General features: G+C 43.3%; 2 protein-coding genes and 1 long non-coding RNA gene across 3 annotated transcripts; all 3 read left to right on the top strand.

The window, feature by feature from the left end:
- Positions 1–517: 517 nt before the first annotated feature.
- LOC125145705 lies at positions 518–9,700 on the top strand. The gene is made up of 2 exons (XR_007144157.1): positions 518–556; positions 9,321–9,700. It is a non-coding gene; the product is annotated as an uncharacterized LOC125145705 (long non-coding RNA).
- rxfp3.3b (relaxin family peptide receptor 3.3b) lies at positions 6,866–9,700 on the top strand. The gene is made up of 2 exons (XM_027140928.2): positions 6,866–7,752; positions 7,833–9,700. The coding sequence occupies exon 2, from the start codon at positions 7,846–7,848 to the stop codon at positions 9,010–9,012; it is 1,167 nt and encodes a 388-aa protein (XP_026996729.2). The 5' UTR covers positions 6,866–7,752; positions 7,833–7,845; the 3' UTR covers positions 9,013–9,700.
- A 6,980-nt stretch (positions 9,701–16,680) lies between these two features.
- fem1b (fem-1 homolog b) lies at positions 16,681–19,784 on the top strand. The gene is made up of 2 exons (XM_027140927.2): positions 16,681–17,360; positions 17,450–19,784. Exons 1-2 carry the CDS (start codon positions 17,113–17,115, stop codon positions 19,083–19,085), a joined length of 1,884 nt encoding a protein of 627 aa, XP_026996728.1. The 5' UTR covers positions 16,681–17,112; the 3' UTR covers positions 19,086–19,784.
- The last annotated feature ends 827 nt before the right edge of the window (positions 19,785–20,611 follow it).

The following is a 20,611-nucleotide window of genomic DNA, read 5'->3' as shown; positions in this document are numbered from 1 at the left end:
GAATTATGAGAGATATTAGGGCCTCAAACATAAGCACTAAATCTAGCATCAAATAAAGGATAAGCTTTGTGTAACAAAAAGAAACCCTGTTCAATAAGTGTGTACAAATCCAACACAAGGATCACGGTGATAAAAGGTCATAGATGGTGGTGTTCTGGGCTAAAACTGGTCTTTTTTTGTCTTGGTTATTTGATGTCCTGATATAGACACAGCTTTGGGGAGGGAACACTGATGTAACGGGAACCATTCATGTGTTCTTCTGGGCTCTTACATCAGATAAAGCCCAACATTTACATGTCATAGTGGGGAGGGGAGGGGAGGGAGAGAGACACGCACTCACTCACATACACACACACGCACACACACACACACACACACACACATACACACACACACACACATACACGCACAGACACACATGTACACACACACACTCACACACACATACACACAAACACGTACACTCACTCACACACACACACGTACACACACAAACGTTCACACACACACACACACTCACACACACACACACACACACACACACACACACACACACGTACACACACAAACACACACGTTCACACACACTCACACACACACACACACACACACACACACACACACACACACACACACACACACACACACACACACTCACACACACACATACACACACACAGACAATCACACACACACTCAAACACACACACACACACTCACTCACATACACAAACATTCATACACACACACTCACTCACATACACACACACACACACTCACATACACACACGCACACACACACACACACACACGTACACACACACACACACACACATACATACATACACGTACACGCACACACACACACATACACACACACGCACAGACACACACGAACACACACACACACACATACATACACACACACACACACACACACACACACATACACACACACATACACACACACACGCACCTACACATACACACACACTCACATACACACATACACACACATACACTCGCACACACACACACACACACACACACACACACACACACACACACACACACACACACACACACACACACACCAGGAGACAAGACATTTCAGCAGACCTGTACATCACATTAAACTTTTACTGACAGTTAGTTCCATTTCTCAGCCTGTAGAAATGTCTGCAAATGTTCATAGTCACATTATCTCATATTCCATCAGTGAAAGCTCGAGCTATTAGCGGCTTAACTAAAAACAAGCGCTACTGCAAATCCAGTGGGAAAGATCTCTAGATTGTAGGAGATCAACTATATTCAAGTCCATTAGAAGGAAAGGAAAGAAGGTAAGTGAGTGAATAAATGATCCAGACATCAACAAGCAGACTCCTGAGTGCTCTATAGATAAACAGATGTTTTTCTCAGCTATGTGCTTGTGTTTGTTGGAGCTCTAGGTGGTGTATAAATGGTCACGTCATCTCAACAGAAGCACTTAGACAAATATAGATCCCTGTACGATGAAGCTGCATGACAGCAGATGATATAAAAAGAAGCTTTGTCGTTTTCTAGCGGTAGAAGACGCAAATACAATTCAGGAATTTAGAGATAACCTTCCGTGATCGAAACAATATAAAGCACATCCAATTATTCTGAAAGTGCCAACTGTACAAACAGAATGTTATCCAACAGCCGTTTAATGTACTAAGCTGTTTATGCCGTTTGGACAGTGACACATGTTGGATAGGAAGAGCATCGCAAAATGAATTACGGTTGCTGGACTTGCACTCGTTATTGCGCATTAGTCAAAATAAAACTCACTGCCAACACTCCTGTGTTTCCAATCACCCACTGATGCTTAGACTGAGAGCATAACCAAATTGAATTAAAATAGCATTCATTTGTTCTCTGTGTATGTAAACAGGAGGTTGGGTGAGGGCTAATAATCCTGATTGTTGTCATATTAGTGCATTAATCTGTTTTCAGTGGGAAACGAGATGCAATGATGGCAAAGGAATAAGCACTGTCTCCTTCTGTCTGAGAGAGGAGGGATTAGGAAGTGTGTGTGTGTGTGTGTGTGTGTGTGTGTGTGTGTGGTAGTTGTACATCAGGGTTTTCACTTTGTTCCAAAGAAGACTATATAGAAACCTGAAAAAGTAAGAGTAATATAATTAGAGCACAAATTGTAAGTAAAATGTCAAAATCTTCTTCTTCTACTATCGTCTTTTCCCGTTAGGGGTCTCACCACGGCGAATCATCAGTTCCCACCTAACTCTATCCTCATCATCCTCGACTCTCACACCAGTTACCTTCATGTCCTCATTTAACACATCCATGTATCTCCTCTTTGTCCTTCCTCTGGACCTCTGACCTGCAGCTCCATCTCCAACATCCTTCTACCAATATAACATCTCCGTCCTCTGTACATGTCCAAACCATCTCAATCTAGTCTCTCTGTCCTCGTCCCCAAAACAGCCGACCTGAGCCGTCCCTCCGATGTGCTCCTTCCTGATCCTGTCCATCCTCGTCACTCCTAAAGAGAACGTCAACATCCTCATCTCTCATCCTCTACCTCCATCTCTACCTCGTGTCTTCTCCTCACTGCTACGGTCTCTAAACCATACAGCACTACTACTGCTCTCACTACCGTCTTCTACACCTTACCTTTCATTGTTGCTGACACTCTTCTGTCACACACACAACACTCCTGACACTCTTCTGTCACACACACAACACTCCTGACACTCTTCTGTCACACACACAACACTCCTGACACTCTTCTGTCACACACACAACACTCCTGACACTCTTCTGTCACACACACAACACTCCTGACACTCTTCTGTCACACACACACACACAACACTCCTGACACTCTTCTGTCACACACACAACACTCCTGACACTCTTCTGTCACACACACAACACTCCTGACACTCTTCTGTCACACACACAACACTCCTGACACGCTTCTGTCACACACACACACAACACTCCTGACACTCTTCTCTCTCACACACACACACACACACACACACACACACACACAAAACACTCCTGACACTCTTCTCTCTCTCACACACACAACACTCCTGACACTCTTCTGTCACACACACAACACTCCTGACACTCTTCTGTCACACACACAACACTCCTGACACGCTTCTGTCACACACACACACAACACTCCTGACACTCTTCTCTCACACACACACACACACACACACACACACACACACACACACACACACACACACACACACACAAAACACTCCTGACACTCTTCTCTCTCTCACACACACAACACTCCTGACACTCTTCTGTCACACACACAACACTCCTGACACTCTTCTGTCACACACACAACACTCCTGACACTCTTCTGTCACACACACACAACACTCCTGACACTCTTCTGTCACACACACACACACAACACTCCTGACACTCTTCTATCACACACACACAACACTCCAAACACCTGAAAAGTCAAAATAGGCTCAGATATAAAATTCCCATGGAACAAAACAGACTATATTCTCTATATACACTCCTCCTCTTACAGTATACAGAGTTCCTTCTGCTTTTTGTAAGGAAACTGAGCAAACTATAACGCCGAACCCTTAACACGATCAAGCCCGTGTCTATTTTCCCCTTTCTTCCGTTCGTGTCAGTGTGTGTATAACCTTGAGCTAAACCTATGGTTATTTTTGTTCTGCTGATTATTGAGCTACCTCAAGTTGAACTCTGTATTTTTTTGCTAATATAACAATCCAGTTTCCTAGTCCAGCCTTCTGGGTCAGATTCACAGGCATGTTTTTAATCATATTATGTATATCCTAATAATCCTACATCCCACACCAAGACATATGATCTCTGAGATGCTTCACAGCTCCGATTAATATTCTGAGTTTTTGTAATTGAAAGTGATCTAAAAAAAAAAGGAGGCTGTGATGCACAAGTGTACCAGCGGAGTATTTAACGCCTCTCATGATTATTCTCTTTCGGTTTATATAATTAAGCTGACATGTTTTTCCATAGGTTAAAAAAAGTGTCTGTTTTTAGGAGTTTCCGTTTTTAAGTATTTCTGTTTTTTTTGTTTTGTTTTTTACATAATGACAGAATATATATAAAGTCTGAGATGTGATCTCTAATATGAGGTCACAACAATAATCCCTACACCATCTAATCTGTATCGTCTCATTAACTCACTATCGTTATTAAATATTGTATACAACACATTTCTGCTCCTTCTTCACCTTTCAGTCATTTTCTCCTCTGATAAAGAAACTCTTCATCCTCTTAAAAGTCCTCCTCACTTCTCCTAACACTTTTACACCTCATGAGCTCTTTTAAGGGTTAAGATGCTTTATTAAGGACTTTTATCTTTACTACGATCTTCTCTTTAATTTGAAGGGGAAACACAAACATTTCTAAGAATTTTCTTCATCACGAGGAGAAACTCTTTACACTACGAATCTTTATGACTATGGGAGCAGGAGCCTGACGTTGCCTCTCAAGGCTGTGGCTGGAAGCTCCTGCTCAACAATTACAGCACATTTTCATCTCCTTAGAGAAATTAATCTATGACTCTTGGGGCTACGCTCCTCCCTCCAGAATTCTAAAGGCAAACGATGTTAATAAGTACAGACAACTTACCCAGAAATCATTGCCTAAAAAAAACCTTACTGGAAAATGCTAATGGTCCCTGGACGACCACGTAGGGTTCGCCAATTGGTGCCCTTTCCAGCTCCTAATCGTCAACTCCTTTGTTTCTCAGGCATTCTGGGAATAGTTTGTTCAGCCTGTTTGAAAAAAAGATGCAATGTCCCTAAATGTCCCTAAAATAAATTCATTTAGCTGCTCATTTAAACTAATAGGCTGCTAAGGACCAGGAAACTCCAACAAAAACACTAATGTTCAACTAACTCAAATAGATTGGAAATTAAAGAGTGAGGCAATAGATCTTTTGTGCAAAATCATGAGTGAAGGGAAAACTAAGTAAGTGACGTCTGCTTGTCCATTGTAGTTAAGGATATTAGTGTCAATATTCTCACCGAAACACCACCAGCCAGGTGAGCAAGCGGATTACTAATCTCTTTAAATACACTTCAGGTGATCAGAGTCAAGTGTACAGTAGGTTCTGGGGAAGCTGGTAATATCTCAGATGTCTTCGTTCCTGTTACAGAGCCCTTGAGCATTCATGGTCTCCATGATGAGCCGTTAGTCAATGAATGGCAATGATACCATGCACACCACACACCTCTATAGAACGGGGGCATAGAAGCCTTTATTATCACCACATATACATTACAGCACAGTGGAATTTTTTTCTTCACATACCCCAACTGAGGAGGTTGGGGTCAGAGTGCAGGGGCAGCTATGATACAGCATCCCTGGAGCATGGAGGGTTGAGGGCCTTGCTGAAGGGCCCGGCAGTGGCAGCTTGGCTGTGTTGGGCCTTGAACCCTTATCCTCAACAACCTTAACAACCCAGAGTCTTAACCAGTTGAGCCACCACTTACCCACACCCACCACTACCCCACACCCACCACTGCCCCACACCCACCACTGCCCCAGAAGTTCTTGATGTTCCCTAGCTGGCCATTTAGGATAAACCTTCCTACTTCATATTGTGTCTTCACTGAGTTTTACAGAGATCTCCGAGTTGCCCCATCACCACCCTTGAGACTGTCAAATTGACCTTGTACCCAGTTACTTATTCCCTCATGCTCACATTTACTCTCTGTCATAGATTCAAGATTCTTTCATTGTCACTATACTGAGTGCAGTGAATTTAAAGTGCAATTCACATGTAATTTGGTGCAAAATTAAAATAAACAAAGAAACAAAGAAAAAAATCCAGTCAAGGTGAAAGTAATAAATAATGTTCATGAGTCAGGGGGCATTTATCTCCTGTAAGGTGCTGGGGTAGAAGCTGTTCTTACATCTAGTGGCTCATGAGATCCAAGAAGGACCTGAATTGTTTGCCAGAAGGCAGCAATGTAAATAAGTGATGCCCAGGATGAGAAGGGACCTTTGTGAGGAAAGAGAAAAAGTGGTATCGGTACCACCCTAATGAGGACCCTTGCTCAGAGTTTTGGGTACTTTTGAGGTACTTCACCTCGACTCATATTGTTTCTTTTTCACATGAAATAAAATACAGGGACCTGCACTGATTATAGAGGACATATAGTACGAATCTGCTTCATGTTCTGACCCTATACCCGAGATACAGCACTGAATCAGAATCACTTTTGATGTACAGTATGATTAGTATCTGATAGGTGAAGATCTACATGCATGACTCCATTCAGAAGCACTCTGCAGTTGAACTCCAAACTGGATTGTGCAAAGATTAAGATAGAGAACTTAATATGCAGACTTGTTGTACTTTAAAAATTATTAACCAATGCTGTTGTGGTGAATATCAGCATAACTGTGATTCCACTGCAGATGAATCACATCTGTGCTGATATTTAGTACCACGGCATGACTGCGAATGTGACACTGGCTTTATAAAATTATAAACATATAAATATTTTTTTCTTGATCTTTTGACATACAGAATGTATGATTATACTACAATATATGATTATTAATATATGGTTAACTCCATAGTGTCCCAATACCCAGTAAAGGGACCAGACGGAGTGAAATGACTCCAGGTTTTTTCCTCCCTGTTGCTAAGTGAAATGAACAAATAATGAAAAGCTACAGACTCTATGCAACGTGTGGTTATGTATCCTGTAACAAACCTGAAGAAAAAATTATATATTGCTCATTTTAAACCACTTCATCTTCATAGGCTGACTTCAGACACGTAGCATTTCAGAATCCTACCGATTACAGTTTTTATAAATTACAACGAATAAACGTATAGACATTTTGGCCATACAGTATAAATTATAATGAACTTAAATGGTGCACATCATCTGTGAACAGTTCAGATGTGTTCAGTCAGTTACAGAAACAGGAAACCCGTTTAAATTTACGTCAACAGACTCATTTAACACGTATTAATGTTATGAACATAATTCATCTACTATAATTTTAGGCTCATCATTTAACTTTCTACAATAATATTCTATAACATTGTTCACCTCACTTCAAAACAGAACAAATAAGGCCCAAAGTGATATATACATCTACAGGATCAAATAAAGTTATATGATTTGCAAAATATATCATTGTTCACCCCACTCAGTTACATGACTGACAGGAATATTTTCTTCCCATTTTTGATTTTTTTTTAGAATTGTAATTGAAATACAAACAAGTGGAGAAGAAATCAATGATTAAACAGTGGGCGTGTTTTCTTTGTTGAATCACTTCAATCATTAAGGGTCGAAGTACATCTTCTGGGGTATAAGAAAGGTAATGCTTTGCTCATACACGGGATATGAGAACTGCAATAAAAGGAAACACACACACACACACACACACACACACACACACACACACACACACACACACACACACACACACACACACACACGCACGCACGCACGCACACGCGCACGCACGCACACACACACACGCACAAGCGCTGCTGCTGGTTAAGTGTCGTTCGTGAATAACTCTGTGACCGTCTGCTGCGTTTGGAGCGCGTGTGCAAACGCTATGGAGACGCGCGCAATAAAGCAGTAGGCTTACAGGAGAGAAACCCGACTTCCCAGTAACTTCCCAGAGACGAACTTGACCGAGGGGAAACCTGTACACTGAGATATGCAGCTGTTGAAGGACACGAAAGGAAACAAGGTGTGCCATGTCCAGATACGTTTTCCACGATAACCGCACCGTCGTCTTCACACATTATTTTTCACGTTTTTTATTTGCAGCCTATACGGTGATATGCCACTAGCTTCCAGACTGGCGCGGTTGAAGGCTATGGAAGAGTCTGGGAACGTGAGTTTCTCCAACTTTTCCAGGCTGGAGAGCGCCGGCACTTCGAGTGGCGCTCAAGCTTTGCGCTTTTCGGTGTCGCTCGTCTACTCGTTTGTGTGCGCCGTCGGTCTGGTTGGCAACGTGTTGGTTTTTTACCTGATGAGGTCGCGGCAAGGCAGGAGGTCGTCCACGATCAACCTTTTCATCCTGAACTTGGCGGCTACCGACTTCCAGTTTGTACTGGTCATGCCCTTCTGGGCCGTGGACACGGCGCGTGATTTCAGCTGGCCGTTCGGCCACGTTATGTGTAAGGTTGTACTCACTGTCACGGTGATGAACATGTACGCGAGTGTGTTCTTTCTCACGGCCATGAGCATTACGCGCTACTTGGCAGTGGCGTCGGCGCTGAAGGACCGCAGTCGGCATTGCGTCTGCTCGGGTCGCTGGGTGAGCGCGCTGCTTTGGCTCCTCGCAACGGTCGCCACAACACCCACCATCATCTTCTCCACGAAGAAAGATGTGTTCGGGGAAAACCTGTGCTTGATGAGTTTCCCCGGTGGTAACCACTGGCTCGGCTTGTACCACTTACAGAAAGTTTTACTCGGCTTCGTTTTCCCTATGCTGATCGTGTGCGTGTGCTACGTCTTGCTCCTGCGCTTTTTAAGCCTTCGCATGAACAACAACCTTCCGAGGAGGAAAACCAGGGTCACCAGATCAGTCACAGTCGTTGTGCTTTCGTTTTTCATCTGCTGGATGCCAAACCAAGCCTTGACTCTTTGGGGCGTCCTGGTGAAACTGGACGTCTTGCACTTTGATCAAACATACTACATGGTCCAGACGTACCTTTTCCCAGTGACGACTTGCCTGGCGCACACCAACAGTTGCTTAAACCCGGTCTTGTACTGCCTCACCAGAAGGGAGTTTAGGAAAATGCTTAAAGACTTGTTTTGGAGGATTTCCTCTCCTTCGATGTCTAAGAGCTGCCAGATTCGCCCGTTTTCAGCCAGTGTTAAAGGAGAGCCTGAGGACAGCCAGGCTGTGATTCCACTCAATGTCTTAGAAAGCGAGCAGTACAGACTGTCTTTGTTTAATGTTCACTGCGACACCATTCCTACAGCTCATGGCTCGCTATAAGGAGGCAAAATAATTGCAATTAAAATAGTTTGTCTATTGTGTCCTGTGTGCTCTGTCATGTAGAGTTAAAGTATTAAATGTCCCCCTAAATTTGGATTTGATCCACTTTAATGCCAATCAGCACACATTCTCATAATTAACACATCAAGGTAATTATTAGATTATTTTTAATTTAAATAATTAAGTCTTTTTAATCAAAGTGCGCATTTGTGTTAACACCGACATGTATAAATTGCTTATTGCTGCTTTAATATCATAGATGTAAATTCAAAAGCTTGACGTTTTGGCTGTTATCAGAAAATACACAGAACTTTTTTTGTACAGTGAAATCTGTTTTGGTGTACAGTGAAATGTTAATAACGTTTACATTACAATTGTTTTGGGCGGAAACTGAAACAAAACAAGTTTACTAGCTAAATATGCCGAACAATTATATTCAGTGTTGTGTAAATGTCCTAGCATGTCAATGTCCCAGTGTTTAGGATTTAAATAGACCAAAATTCCTTCATTTTTCTTTGTTTGTTAAACGTATTCAGTCTTTAAAGTTCTGCTACGAAAATCTTATGTGTCCTAATAGTATACACATGTTCTTATTAATCTAATGGTTTTGCCCCAAGGGAAATGAATGTACACAAATCTGACAAGGCTTCTGATCTGTAACGTGTGTAATAAAGTCTTATCTTATCGAGGCGATGTTTGTTTTTTCCATAAACTCGATTAAATCGTGGTTACTAAAGGCTTTCGCAAAATTGTTATTCCATTTCATTAACATTTTCCATTGTTTAAACAAGACATACACTAGCAAAAACATGGGTCTTGTTGTGAGGCTGCAGGAAGGATGATGAATTAAGGAATGAATGGTAGTAATGAGTGTAGAATCATGGACCCTGGACTAAAAGTTACACCGAAGCAATGCGTAATACTAAACAAAGTGTAGGATACTAAACGTTTCAGCTGAATTTTTTTTGTGGCAGCAAATCATAAATCTGATATGAAATTTCAGGCACTAAAACATTTCTTCTGTCATTTTACAAACATTCAAGGTCGTGATTCTACAGACACACCATTTACAAGTGTTCAGTCCCCAAAAGATCCCACGCTTGGTGAATGATTTGACCAACTGACACATACTTATCAGTAAAGGTGTTATTGTGTACGTGTGTGTGTGTGTGTGTGTGTGTGTGTGTGTGTGTGTGTGTGTGTGTTTGTCCATGGGTATATTAGAAATTTGATTTTACTACCAGGATTTCTAGTATGTTGTAAGTAAATAACCCTGTAAAAGGTAAAACACTGCACACTTGATGTCCTTGTGCCTTTGAGAACGTTTCCAGCTGATGTTTTTGTGTCAGACTCGTAATCGTTAGATATGCAAAATAGTATCAAGAAACCTGCTTTTAAATACAATCAATAAATTAATGTGCTTTTTTTTTCAAATTTTAAAATGATCAAATTTTAACATTTAACATTCATCTTCCATTCAGTTTAATTCAGTTTATTTCTATAGCACTTTCAAGAATGCACATAGTCTCAAAGAAGAAGTACAGAAGTATAGAAACTGAAGAGAAAAACCGAAATAAATATATATAAGAAGAAAACAAAAAATTAGAATAAAAATAAATAAATGAATGCATACATTTAAAGTTTAAAACTAATTTAAAAATATTTATTTAAAATTTAAAATACCGTATATCTACCCCTACCCATAGTGAGCAAAACAGAGGTGATGAGGAAAAACTCCCTGAGAGGACGTGAGGGAGAAACCTTGAGAGGAACCAGACTCAGAAGTGAACCTCATCCTCATCTGGGTGGCACTGGACAGGAAATAGTGTAAATGTAAATAATGTCCTTTCTACAACAGTTTATAACAGTGCAGCCGAGAGCTCCTGAGGAACTAATGGGTCATCATAATCTCGGAGTAATTCCTTCCTATCAAAGTCTACAAATTATTGCTGATAAACACCAGAACATACAGATGACTGATGCAACATTGGTTCATCTTCGTCTACTAAGGGGCTCAAACCTGACATGGATATGGTAGAGTGGTTAAGTTTGACTACTGATGGGAAGGTTGTGAGTTTGAATCCCAGGTTCAATAAGCTGGCCACCTGAGCAAGGCCCTTAACCATCTAATGTATAAAAATGTAAGTTGCTTTGTATAAGGGCATCTAGTAAATAAACGGTTTAGTGATTACGGTTAAAAAAAAAGTAGAATAAAACTTGAATCCAAAAAGATTAGAATGTCCGAATTACTGTCTTCAAATACATTTAAAATGCTGAGATTCCACATTATGTCTATTTCCACATCCACATTATTTGCTCATTTACGTTTCTGCAGAAAGAGCTGTGTCACATTTCCGCTCAGGGATCCAACTGCTATGGAGTATGGGCGTTTACATGACGATAATATTAATAAACCTCGACCTCGATAGGGTTTATACGTGAAAAGACGAATTATGTATGCGCTCGATATGGCGTAGGTGTTTACTGCTAACATAAATTAGTAGAATAAATGAAAAGATCTACTACATCGATAAACATTTCTATGGAAAATCGTGTCCTTCGACAACTCTTTAAGCTTCATGTCCGAACTCCATCCTGATGACTAACTCGCTTTCCTTTGGCCACTAGACTGAAGGGATATTATAGTAGCATCGATGTGATTGTCTGAGAGCTTTGTGAGTTTAGAAGATCTACACTGAAGATCTCTGAGTCTTGTTCAGCTGATGTAGGTGAAATATTTAATATTTCAAATTCACTTAGATTTGACTGACAGATTTTACACCAACAGAAAGACATGTATGCACCAGCCAGAAAGGTTCTCTCATCTTGTTTCAGTGCTGTAGCTTTTTTGCTTATCTAATGCAGGACTTAACTGATAACTGAATCATCTTTTCCTTTCACCTGGTATGTTGATGTTATAAAATTCCCAGCACTTTAGAAACCCCATAAGCTCATGATCATCATCATGGAGTCTCCAAATATTATAAATAAAGAGCTTTATTCATGTTGTATAAATGCAGCTTTATTACCTGACGTGCGATACATCAGCTCTTCGTGACCAAGCAGCCAACAATTTGGCAGGAACATGATGCATAAAGTCATGCAGTTAGTTGTCAAATGTTTTAGATTTAGATCGTTCACATCAATCATCAGAATGGGCGAATATCTGATATGTAAATACAGTATGAGGTTTGTATACACCTGACATCAGACCCATATCTGCTCATCAAACATCCTGTTATAGATTTGGTAAAATATTTGCTGTTTTAATAATCTCCATTCTTCTAAGAAGGCTTTCTGCTAAATGTTGGTGTTTGGCTGTGTTCTTAGTGTCCATTCAGGTACAAGGTCTGAGATGTTGTGTACAGCAGGGTTGAGGTTAGTGCTCTAGGTTGATCTAGGTTGGATAAATTCCCAAATTCTAATCGGTTCATCTACAGTTTACAATGATAATTGCATAGAAACGTTCAATCACTCAATTTCCTGAGGCACCTAGAGACCTCATCCCCAGATGAGGATGAGGTTATATAATCACACCCCCAGTGTCACCCAGATGAGGATGAGGTTATATAATCACACCCCCAGTGTCACCCAGATGAGGATGAGTTTATATAATCACACCCCCAGTGTCACCCAGATGAGGATGAGGTTATATAATCACACCCCCAGTGTCACCCAGATGAGGATGAGTTTATATAATCACACCCCCAGTGTCACCCAGATGAGGATGAGGTTATATAATCACACCCCCAGTGTCACCCAGATGAGGATGAGGTTATATAATCACACCCCCAGTGTCACCCAGATGAGGATGAGGTTCCCCTTTGAGTCTGGTTCCTCTCAAGGTTCCTTCCTTTACCATCTAAGGGAGTTTTTCCTCCCCACAGTCACCTGAGTCACCTCAGACTTGTTCATTGAGGATAAATACATACACATTTATATATAACTAATATTAATCTTGAACTTTTGTATTATATTAATCTTTATATTATTCTTTATATATATAACATTTTGTTCTATGTTTATGTTCTGTAAAGCTGCTCTGAGACGATGTTAATTGTTAAAAAAAAATCTCTAGAAATAAATGTGTTTTTTTCCCACCACCTAGTGGAGGAGGCACAGCCATGCAGTATATCTCAGATATAATACACTTTTATAATAGATTACATAGAAAAAAAATTAAATTAATATTTATACAGTGTGTTCATGTGTGCATATAAATTTTTATTATTATTATTATTATTATTATTATTATTATTATTATTATTGTCATTATTTAATTAGTAGTATAATTATTATAATACTTATAATTATTATTAATATTAGTAGTAGTACTAGTAGTAGTATTAAATTATTATTATTAGTAGTAGTAGTTCGTCTTCTTGTTCTTCTAATTATTATTATTATTATTATTATTATTATTATTATTATTATTATCTTCCAAAAAGGAGATTGGAGTGGCAAAGAGGAATTATTCCGAAAAATTACGGATTCAATTTTCCTCCAATGACTCAGCTTCAGTGTGGAAAGGTCTGAAAGCCATCAGCAACTACATGACCCCCCCCCCCCCCCCCCAGCACTGTGGTGAATCAACAACTGGCAGACGAACTGAATGAGTTCTACTGTAGGTTTGAAAAAGCCCAATTCTCACCTTCCGTAACCCCCGAATCAGTCACACCTTCAATCCACTTCAGTGAAGATGATGTGTGTCAGGTCTTCAGGAAGACCAAGAGAAGAAAGGCTCCAGGCCCAGACAGTGTTTCACCAGCCTGTCTGAAAGCCTGTGCTGATCAGCTGGCCCCCATCTTCACACGGATATTCAACATGTCACTGGAGCTGTGTGAAGTACCGTCATGCTTCAAAAGCTCCACCATCATCCCCGTCCCAAAGAAACCCAAAATCACCGGACTTAATGACTACAGACCTGTGGCTCTAACATCTGTGGTCATGAAATCATTTGAAAGACTGGTCCTGGCTTATCTGAAGGACATCACGGGACCCTTACTGGACCCCCTGCAGTTTGCCTACAGAGCAAACAGGTCTGTGAATGATGCAGTCAATATGGGACTGCATTATGTTCTGCAGCATCTAGACAGACCAGGGACTTATGTGAGGTTCCTGTTTGTGGACTTCAGCTCTGCCTTTAACACCATCATCCCATCACTCCTACAGCCCAAATTAACCCAGCTCTCCGTGCCCTCCTCTGTCTGTCAGTGGATCACCAGCTTTCTGACAGACAGGCAGCAGCTAGTGCGACTGGGTAAACTCAAATATAGCACCCGCACCGTCAGCACTGGCGCCCCCCAGGGCTGTGTTCTCTCCCCACTGCTCTTCTCCCTGTACACGAATGACTGCACCTCTAATGACCCCTCTGTCAAGCTCCTGAAGTTTGCAGACGACACCACAGTGATCGGCCTCATCCGGGACGGTGACGAGTCTGCTTACAGACTGGAGGTTGAGCGGCTGGCGGTCTGGTGCAGCCTTAACAACCTGGAGCTGAACACGCTCAAGACAGTGGAGTTGATAGTGGAACCCCCCTGCTCTTCCCCCACTAACCATCATGGACAGCATTGTCACAGCAGTGGAGTCATTCAGATTCCTGGGAACCACAATCTCCCAGGACCTGAAGTGGGACATTCACATTGACTCCATTGTGAAAAAGGCCCAGCAGAGGTTGTACTTCCTTCGTCAGCTCTAGAAGTTCAACCTGCCACAAGATCTGCTGAAACAGTTTTACACTGCCATGATCGAATCCATCCTCTGCACCTCAGTAACTGTTTGGTTCAGCTCAGCTACCAAATTCGATCTCAGAAGACTACAGAGGGTAGTCCGGACTGCTGAGCGAATCATTGGCACAAAACTCCCCACTCTCCAAGACCTGTATTCCTCCAGAGTGAGCAAAAGGGCAAAGAAAATCACTCAGGACCCCTCACATCCAGCACACACACTCACTCTGGACCCCTCACATCCAGCACACACACTCACTCTGGACCCCTCACATCCAGCACACTCACTCTGGACCCCTCACATCCAGCACACTCACTCTGGACCCCTCACATCCAGCACACTCACTCACTCTCGACTCCTCACATCCAGCACACACACTCACTCTGGACCCCTCACATCCAGCACACTCACTCTGGACCCCTCACATCCAGCACCCTCACTCTGGACCCCTCACATCCAGCACACTCACTCTGGACCCCTCACATCCAGCACACACACTCCCTCAGGACCCCTCACATCCAGCACACACACTCACTCTGGACCCCTCACATCCAGCACACTCACTCACTCTGGACCCCTCACATCCAGCACACACACTCACCCTGGACCCCTCACATCCAGCACACACACTCACTCTGGACCCCTCACATCCAGCACACACACTCCCTCAGGACCCCTCACATCCAGCACACACACTCACTCTGGACCCCTCACATCCAGCACACTCCCTCACTCAGGACCCCTCACATCCAGCACACACACTCACCCAGGACCCCTCACATCCAGCACACACACTCACTCTGGACCCCTCACATCCAGCACACGCCCTCACTCAGGACCCCTAACATCCAGCACACACACTCACTCTGGACCCCTCACATCCAGCACACACACTCCCTCAGGACCCCTCACATCCAGCACACACACTCACCCAGGACCCCTCACATCCAGCACACACACTCACTCTGGACCCCTCACATCCAGCACACACACTCACTCTGGACCCCTCACATCCAGCACACACACTCACTCAGGACCCCTCACATCCAGCACACACACTCACCCTGGACCCCTCACATCCAGCACACTCCCTCACTCAGGACCCCTCACATCCAGCACACACACTCACCCTGGACCCCTCACATCCAGCACACTCCCTCACTCAGGACCCCTCACATCCAGCACACACACTCACTCTGGACCCCTCACATCCAGCACCCTCACTCTGGACCCCTCACATCCAGCACACTCACTCTGGACCCCTCACATCCAGCACACTCACTCCCTCAGGACCCCTCACATCCAGCACACTCACTCTGGACCCCTCACATCCAGCACACACACTCACTCAGGACCCCTCACATCCAGCACACACACTCACTCTGGACCCCTCACATCCAGCACACACACTCACTCAGGACCCCTCACATCCAGCACACACACACACACTCAGGACCCCTCACATCCAGCACACACACACACTCAGGACCCCTCAAATCCAGCACGCTCCCTCTTTGAACTGTTACCATCTGGTTGGCGCTACAGAGCCCTGAGCTCCAGAACGACCAGACATAGGAGCAGTTTCTTCCCTCAAGCAATCCATCTGATGAACACTTAACACCATGGAACACACAACACATAATATTTGCACTATGTATACCTCTGTACATTTCATACTTGCACTCTGTACATACAAATCGTATATATTGTATACTTATTTACATATGTATATTTCATATGTTTATTTAAACTGCACATTTCACACCTGTAAAATACTGCATATGACATCCTGTTACACTGTGGAGATTTTGTCACTAAAACTAATCCTCGCATGTGTAAACAGACCTGGTAATAAAGCTGATTCGGATTCGGATTCTGATTCAAAAGGACTTTTCACTTGTGTTCATGTGAACTTTTATTTTATAAGATTTTCCTGAACGGAAGTCGAGCCGGAAGTGAACGTGGGTGCTAGTTTAGCTGGCTAACAACAAGTAGTCGGTAGTTTTGTTCATTAACGCTGAACGGTTGAGTTATTACTCAATAACTTAACGGATTACCTGATAAACCAGGACTAGTTAAACTAGTCCACCGTTCGTTTATGTTGCCTCTTTATCGCTTTAGCTTGGACGCCTTGTGTTAGCTTAGCAACCTAGCGACTGCTTAGCAACCGGCTAGTTTAGCGTTAATAGGTGTTATTATTATTGTTGTGTCGCTTCATTAGGAGTTAACAGGAGTCATGGATCCAGCCGAGCGCATGTGGATCTTTCCCATGGGCTTGTGAGCTCGGACTGCTTTTTTAATGGGAGCCGCTCGGAGTCTTTACCAGACTTGTGGGCGATATTCGCGCAGACGGAAGAAGACCCAGCGGCCCGAATGGAGTCGTTGGCAGGTTACGTTTATAAAGCTGCGAGTGAAGGCAGAGTCCTGACCCTGGCTGCTCTGTTACTAAACCATTCTGCCTCTGAGACGCGCTACCTGTTAGACTTTACAACGCTGTTAGCTGGACAACGCTCCACTCCTCTCATCATAGCAGCCAGGAACGGACACGACAAAGTAGTCCGTCTTCTCCTGGACCACTATGGAGTGGATACTGAGCAGACAGGGACAGTCAGGTTTGATGGGTAAGAACGAATCGCTCCCTGAGAATTGCTCGATGAAGTTAATGATGTTGTCCGGTTACGATGAGTTTTCTTTCCTTTCCTTCCTTCAGGTATGTGATCGAAGGCGCCACGGCTCTTTGGTGCGCTGCGGGTGGAGGACACTTTGAGGTCGTGCGTCTTCTCGTGTCTCATGATGCCAACGTGAACCACACCACCCTGACCAACTCCACCCCGCTCAGGGCGGCGTGCTTCGACGGTCGCCTGGACATCGTGCGCTACCTGGTAGAGCATAACGCCGACATCGGCATCGCCAATAAGTACAACAATACCTGTCTGATGATAGCTGCTTTTAAGGGACACGCGGACGTAGTGCGCTTCTTGCTAGAGCAAAACGCTGACCCGAACACGAAGGCACACTGCGGCGCTACGGCTCTGCACTTTGCAGCCGAGGCCGGACATCTGGAAGTTGTGAAAGAGCTGGTGAAGTGTCAGGCGGCTATGGTGGTGAACGGCCATGGCATGACACCCCTCAAAGTCGCGGCTGAAAGCTGCAAGGCGGATGTTGTCGAGCTGCTTCTCTCCCACGTCGACTGTGACCCTCACAGCCGTATCGAAGCGTTAGAGCTGCTCGGGGCTTCGTTTGCTAACGACCGGGAGAATTATGACATCCTAAATACATACCATTACTTGTATCTGGCCATGCTCGAGCGTTACCGCGACCCTGAGAGGGTCATCGCCAAAGAGATCCTGCCACCCGTGGAAGCTTACGGTGGTCGCATGGAGTGTAGGACGCTTCAGGAGCTGGAGGCTATCAAACAGAACCGCGACGTACTGCACATGGAAGGTCTGATGGTCCGCGAGCGCATCCTGGGATCGGACAACGTAGACGTTTCGCATCCCATCATATACCGCGGTGCCGTCTATGCCGACAACATGGAGTTTGAGCAGTGCATTAAGCTGTGGCTACATGCCTTACACCTGCGTCAACGAAGTAACCGTAACACACACAAGGACCTGTTGCGCTTTGCACAAGTTTTTTCGCAGATGATGCAACTCAAGGAGCCGGTTCAAGCCGTCGACGTCGAGCAGGTGTTGTGCTGCAGTGTTTTGGAGATCCGGCGCAGCATATCACGCTTGGAAACGGCCTCCGAGGCGGAGCGCCCTGCCTGCACTGACAACTATGAGTCAAACCTTTTTACCTTTCTCTACCTGGTGTGCATCTCCACCAAGACGCAGTGCGACGACGAAGACCGCGCACGCATTAACAAGCAGATTTACGACGTCATCCGGCTCGACCCACGCACCCGAGAAGGCTCGTCGCTGCTCCATCTGGCCGTCAGCTCCAGCACGCCGGTGGACGATTTCCACACGAACGATGTGTGCAGCTTCCCCAACGCCCAAGTCACTAAGATCCTGCTGGACTGTGGCGCACAGGTGAACTGCGTCGATATTGAAGGAAACAGCCCTCTCCACCTCATAGTGCAGTACAATCGGCCCATCAGCGACTTCCTCACACTGCATGCCATCATCATCTGTCTGGTGGAGGCCGGCGCTCACACTGACATGACCAACAAGCAGAAGAAGACCCCGTTGGAGAAGAGCACCACGGGAGTCTCGGAGATCCTCCTGAAAACGCAGATGAAAATGAGCCTAAAGTGCCTGGCTGCTCGGGCCATCCGACAGCATCGCATTCTCTACAGAGACCAGATTCCCAAAAGCCTAGAAGAGTTTGTTGAGTTTCACTAACATGTAGCTTTGCAGTCATCTGACGGTGCTGGGAATTCCTGATCAAGTTTTTTTTTAGTCACACGGATCTGAAGATGGCTTTTACACTCACATCTGTTGTCTAAATATTTGTCTAGACTGATCAAGGGTTTTTCCTGAGCCCTAAAAAAAAGATTATACATTATGTCCTCTCATGATGCACATTTTTTTAGTGGCACTCGTTTACACTCACTCATGGTATTGAAATAAGTCGTCGCTGCTCGTTGTTGGGCCATAAATAAGCAGCCGCACTGAAACCGACGTATTAAGTGAACGACACCGGAGAGAGCGGCTTTTTACTGACTGCACTTTGCTTAGGATGATTTACTTTAGTTATGTTTTATTAACATATTTTATTAAAGAATTATTTAAAACATCAGATGATCTATTTTTTAAGGAATCTTTAACAGAGGAACGGTGTAATAAAATCCAAACCTTTTTTTGCCAAACTGTACACGAACGTCTTTTTAGAAATAAATACACTAACCCGGGTCTGGGACAGGCTCCTTTAAACTTCTTTGGTTGGTCAACTTTCTATTATGCCACTGTAAAGTCATCCGATATCTACATGACTGTGTGCTGCCGTGCCTTGTGTGGCCTTATTCTGGATGGTGCTTGGATTTCTGTTTTTTTTTCCCCTTTATTTTTGTTTTTTTTTAATTAAAGTCTGAGTAAACAGCAGCATGTTGCGTGTGGCTCTCTGTGCCAGAAAGATTCTTTGCTTTGTGATTGTAATGAGTTTATACTTTTATTTTGAATCAAATGAACCAATATTAAGCCAAAATTACAAGCTTTGTCATCTCTGCTTTACGCTGTCTGATTTACCTGATCATACAATCATGACTTCATGTAGTCATAACGTGTGTGTGTGTGTGTGTTTGTGTATGTGAGTGTGTGTGTGTCTGTGTGTGTGTGTGTCTGTGTGTTTGTGTATGTGAGTGTGTGTTTGTGTGTATGTGTATATGTATGTGTATACGAGTGTGCGTGTATATATATATATATATATATATGTGTGTGCATGTGTAGGTGTGTGTGTGTATATGTATATATATGTGTGTATATATGTGTTTGTGTGTGTGTGTGTTTTCTATATGTGTGTGTCTGTGTGTGTGTGTCTGTGTGTTTGTGTATGTGAGTGTGTGTTTGTGTGTATGTGTATATGTATGTGTATACGAGTGTGTGTGTATATATATATATATATATATATATATGTGTGTGCATGTGTAGGTGTGTGTGTGTATATGTATATATATGTGTGTATATATGTGTTTGTGTGTGTGTGTGTTTTCTATATGTGTGTGTTTGTGTATATGTGTTTCTGTGTGTGTTTGTGTGTGTGTATATGTGTGTGTGTGTGTGTACTTCGTCCGTAGCACCAAAGTTTTCTATTTCATTTTCAAATTCTACTTTAGTTACATACTGTATGAGGCTTCCACCTAAATTTTTTACATTCAGCTTCAGATCAATCAGCTTGTAGCGAACAATCAATAATTTTCTTCTTTTCAATT

This window comes from Tachysurus fulvidraco, chromosome 10 (genome assembly GCF_022655615.1).
Source record: "Tachysurus fulvidraco isolate hzauxx_2018 chromosome 10, HZAU_PFXX_2.0, whole genome shotgun sequence".
In the NCBI taxonomy this organism is placed as follows: Eukaryota; Metazoa; Chordata; class Actinopteri; order Siluriformes; family Bagridae; genus Tachysurus; species Tachysurus fulvidraco.
The sequence above is the reverse complement of the archived record's forward strand: the minus strand, read 5'-3'. Positions and strand labels throughout refer to the sequence as shown.